Genomic DNA, 5,468 nt, shown 5'->3' on the forward strand with positions numbered 1-5,468 from the left:
TTTAACTAGCTGCTATGTGTTTCAAAGGTTTGGTTAGTAACGTTAACTGCCAAACCTCCCAAAACCCTCCGGGTTTCTCACATATTTGAGCCCTTTCCCGCTGGTTGAAATCAAGTTAAGGTGAAATTAATCAAATTAAAACACGGCTGAGAGAGGGAGTCCAGTACGCGGTAGTCATAGGCAGTAGTCTGAGTAGCGGCGGCGGAGGCAGTCAACATTGCGGCCACGGAAAGTAATACGTCATGACGCCCAAGCCCTATTATTAATATATTCTTACATGTTTTAAATGCTTGACAGTTAATTACCTGTGACAAAGTGAGCACTGCAGACTCTGGCGTATTCCAGCTTAACACCGTCCAAATCGGACCTGGATATCCGTGTCAGCCATAGGTGACGGCGTTGTTCAGATAGCTGTTTTGTTTTTTTCACATTGATTCACGATTACGGCTGGTATGCGATAGAAAGAGCGTTGATATCCACCTCCACGGGCCGTGCAACCAACAATTACACACGTTTTCACCATTTTTCACTGTCAATACTGCCTAAGGCTGCCACCCAATATGGCGGACGCGCTGAGTAGTCACGTGAGCGTGGCGTCACCTGAAATTATTAGAATAAAGGGCTGACTAAAAATGAATGTAAACATGTCAGTCAGAATATTCTCACTGGATTTGGCTAAATGAAATTGTAATCTGCCTGAGAGATTACCACAATTGAGAATTGGATCAGCATGCAAGTAATTCAATCGATTTGTGACATTTTATGCATTTAAACATCACTACTGTTTTGCTCTGGTTGCACCACTGGGGGGCATGTTTTTTTTAGTTTTTTTCCTAACTGGTTCCCTTTTGTCTTTAGCCATTGAACACCAACTTGCACAATTATTTGTTTATTGATAATATCTTAAGAAAACACAAAAGATGCATCACATTTTGTATGATTTTATTAGCTCTGTCAGTCCAAATGTTCTATTTTGGAAGGATATGGAAATTATTTTTTGTGAGAAATAATATATTAATATATCTAGGAATCAAATATTCGATTATTACAATAATAGTTAGTCACAGGCCTAAACATAACACAAGGTTTTTAGCTAGCCATGTGTACAACTGTACCCTGTATGGCCTTTACTGAAAAAGGATAAGTTGTACGGCCTGTTTTCCCAACGGAAACTTCGCTCAAATGTTAAAAATTCACCATCCGGTGTAATCTCGCGTTAAGTTCACATCTTGCGAATCATGAGAGCTGCATCCTATTGGTTGTATGTCAGCTTGACGCAGCATGAAGGGGCGCTGTTATTGGTGGAATAGCCAATAGCCCTAGGGACTATTACGTTGCGCTGCAAACACGTAGGCTTGAAATGTTGAAAAGTTTACGAAAACTCATCAACTGACAAGTTGATTACGAGTTTTTTTTGGTTCCTTGGGACAATATTGTCTGTTAGTGATGGGTTCATGAGGCGTCATGAAGCCTTTCGACACATTTGCAAACTGTATTGATATTGTATCCATACTGTGTCACTGAATACTGACACCTGCTGGACATTTAATATTCCTACAGGCAGCCTCTTTGACAGACCAAACTGACACTGATTTCATGACCTATAATATGATTTATGCCATTTTTTCCTATAGTGTATTATTTCATATCTATAGTTTGAATTGAAAATGTTTGACATTTTTAAATGCAGTCCATAAATGTGAACATACAACGGGAAAGTGAACATGTGAATAAGGATGTTTGCGGACCACGATTTATTTATATAATCTTTTTTTAACATAACTGATAAGGAGTTTGTGAATTTGGAGAAAAATAAGAGAGGAACAGAACGGAGAGAGCAATCTCCAGCTTCTTCAAGAGCAATCAGTTAAGAAATGTGACTTGCATAAAATGTTGTGGTAAAGACTAACAACATTAAATTATTAATCACTGGTTTCAAACTGGAATTACTAGGGATTTCCAGCAATATTAATTTAAAGTAAGGTATCAATTTAGAACTCTTTTTCTCTTTCTTATTGTTCTTTCAATATGTACTAGATATATTTTTTTGTGAGTGTGCTTAAAAGAATTGAATTCCAAATCTGACAGTTAACAATTCCAAGACCAGCAAGGATTATATTCCATATTAGCCACCCCATGCATATTGTCCCCTACCAGGAAGGACAATTGTCATTCAACCCCATGTAGCTTGTGCCGCTGCGCAAAGTCTGAAGATGTGGTACACCAAGGTGTACAACCTATGAAATATTCCAAGCTAAAAGCCTGCATAACACTGACTATTACATAATTAAACATTTTCAGTTAATTTATTTATTCATATTTTGGCACAAAGAATTTACAGGAAAAATGAAAAGAAAGTAGTGTACAAATTCTCAAGACCTCACTGTGCCAAATATAGTCCCTTTGTGCTTGAGAAACTGTCAAACTTCCCTGATATTAAGCTGATATCAGCAGTAATTAGTCAGGCTCTCTAATCAGGCAAACAACTTGTAGAAGGACTCTCTCCCTACCATCTGTTGCATTCCAACTGCAGTTTTAAAACAGTGTTACCAAAGAACCAGTTAGTAGTTTCAAAGTGGGAGCAGTTGCCCCTGGGGACAGGGGCTCAGAAAAATTAGAGAAAAATATGGAGAAAAAAAAAGAAAAAAGAAAAGACACCTGAAAAAAATTATGTTTTTATAATCATAAAATATTTTCTAAACATTGTCATCACTATTGTGTACATTTTTTTATTAAAAATAAAACTTGTGATAATTTTTGAGGGAACATAATACGGTTTGGAATATATGTCAGGTTATATTTTTACCTGACAAATGTGTTAGTCAAACTTTAATGGGGCCATTGCATGGAATGATTTTGGAACCCCTGGAATAAGTAAGAGGTACTAATAAAGATTTCCTGTGTGTTTTTTATGGACAGAAATATTTCTAGTCACATTTTTTTCTGTATTGGAAGGAGGGAATAGTGTTGCAGCCTTTTATGCATGTGGCTGGCAGACAGGGGTGAATGGGGTGCAAACATCAAGTTCCACCCAACCAGCAACACCTTCTCAAGCATCTTTTTAACAGAATGTTAAGCCATACATACTGTAAAACGTAAAGGTGTTGTGGATTATGAAACAGTACGTTTCCTTAAAACCTCTGTTTTGTTATACACTGTAAATAAAAAATTTCAGAGTACAAAAATAAAATCAGCTACATCTTAAAAACTGTTCAGCTGAAAAGCAATGGAAAAAGAGGATGCAAATAGGAAATTATCACTTTGCAACTGTAGTTCAAAAATGCAAGAACTGAATTGAGCAAGATAGCCCTCAGATTTGAATGGAAACTTACATCCAAACTTCTGCTTCCAGCTGTTGTTATTTTGAATGAGTCAATATGGTAAATTGTTGCAATCCGCCTCATCTTTGTGTAAATATTTTCAAGTAAACAAATAGAACTTTTGATAGGACAGTATTTTGTTAACTTTTTAGGATGCATTTTTCTGGCTGACCTACTTGACTTACTCTCTCTCTTGTAAAATATATTTAGTTAAAATGGCAATTCTGGTTAAATAAAGTCTGTAAATGAAGGCTGCATATTATACTAGTGATCATTGAGAGGTTATGGGAAAGTCTTGTAAAGTAATTTCTGATTTTCTTTTGTCACTATTGGAAGCAAAGATACCCAGACTCAACCCTTTTGTACCATTAAAGCGACATTAATCAACTGATCGATAAATCAGTTTATAATTATGTATTCTTGGAAACATCACTCTCCCTGCTTACTTAATTTGCTAAATCTACACTTCCCTAAACAATCTCAATCAAAACAGCCAACAGCTAAACTGGGACATATTTCGTATCAAATCTAAAAACAAAGTAAATTTAAAACCATAGACCTTTTATAGTAGATAATTTGAAGTTTTTGTTGCGACTGCGATGCCAGATTAGCATAACCTTTGTTATTGTGAGCAGTGGCTCGACGAAAAAAAAATGCTAGCCAGCTAAGTCGCTAGCTTAAGAACCTGCATTTATTGAGCAGATACTGCCGTGTTTTTCCGTCAAATCTATCGTGTTTACAGGAAAAAAAACATCACATATGCAACCAGCAAACCCAAATAGCACTCCATTCTATTTACAACACAGATAGTTTCCATTCCCTATTGAATAACATTATTCGGTTTGACCGCAGTTGAATAAAGTTAGCATAGCATTAGCCACCGCTAGCTACCCAGATGATCGGAAATATAGTTACATTTAATAATTTGGTTTATACGTGTTCGTACATGGAAATAAATACATTGGGAATGAAAACAGTGGTGTATTTGTGGAGTGACAGGTGTATATTTAATTGTTTTTGTGTTTTTTTCTGACAGAGCGTAGTCTGTGTTGGCAGTGGCAGCGGCTAATGTTAGCAGCGTCTCACGTTAGCAGCGGCTAATGTTCGGCAGCCGCTACTAATCGGTAGCGAAACGGCTGTGCGCACTCACCAGGATGAGTAGCCTTGCTCCGCCATATCGCCGAAAACAGTGGGTTTCGCGGCTGCGGCTAACAGATTCAGGTCCAGGTGTCAGCCCGTTGGGACCCGGGAGTGAGGGGTCTCTGCTTCTGCTTCACAATCCGACGTTTTAGCTGATTCTTTTAGGTGAAAACATGGTGATACATCCCGGCTGCAGCTAGTGATCACTAGCTGAATTTCGTGCAATTGAGATGAAAATGATGTTTTGCTATCGTTAGGTGGACAAGACAAAGAACCCCGAGGAAAAAAATTAAACTAAACAGATGGTATTTTCGTCGCTTTCGTTAGTGACCTGCCGTCATTTCAGCCGAGAAGGCTCGGTCTGTAACAACGCTACACCCCCTGTAGATCCATATTCTGTGCGATCATGTATCCAGAATAAATTCGGATAGTCCTCGAGTCTGCAGCCCTAGCTGGTATGGAAGACGCTTAGCTTTGTTTTCTATAGCGAGTCCGCGGGAGCGCGCACTAACGCCGAGCTGTAGAGTGGGACGAGCACTGAAACGCTGTCATCCACTGAGAACGATTGCAATAATTTCCTTTAATCTGACAGCATTACAGCCTCCCACTGAAGCTTGTACATTAAATGTATATGTGTGTGTACATATAAATTATAACTGGAACATTGCCATTTTTTTTTTATCCAAAGCCAACAAACCCTGACTTCTATGGAAGCTCTTAAACTAGTATATCTGTGGAGATGAAATACTTAATTGCAAGAGGATATAATGGAAATAATAAACCATAAAAAAACAAAAACAATAAAACAGCTGCATTGGATCTGCACTTTTGAGTGAAAGTAGGATAAAAAATGGAAACAGATAAAATATCACAGACGCGGCTTAGAATTTATCATTTCTGGCATAATATATTGTGTATTAATATAAACAGATACAATATTTTTTAAATTGTTGAACAAATTGGTATGAGTGGAAGTTACCGCTAGAAAGCTGTTATCTAAACTGACTA

At 37.6% G+C, this 5,468-nt stretch overlaps 1 protein-coding gene across 1 annotated transcript in view; it reads right to left on the bottom strand.

The window, feature by feature from the left end:
* The window catches only part of sppl3 (signal peptide peptidase 3), a 37,629-nt gene extending 32,671 nt beyond the window's left edge, over window positions 1–4,958 (bottom strand). The window contains exon 1 of the mRNA XM_038267678.1: window positions 4,471–4,958. Within this exon, the coding sequence (XP_038123606.1) occupies window positions 4,471–4,496 (26 nt within the window). The 5' untranslated portion in view covers window positions 4,497–4,958. The remainder of the gene's footprint in view (window positions 1–4,470) is intronic.
* Window positions 4,959–5,468: the final 510 nt, after the last annotated feature.

The sequence above is a fragment of the Cyprinodon tularosa genome, unplaced genomic scaffold (genome assembly GCF_016077235.1).
Source record: "Cyprinodon tularosa strain WSP-4 unplaced genomic scaffold, ASM1607723v1 ctg680, whole genome shotgun sequence".
Lineage (NCBI taxonomy): Eukaryota > Metazoa > Chordata > Actinopteri > Cyprinodontiformes > Cyprinodontidae > Cyprinodon > Cyprinodon tularosa.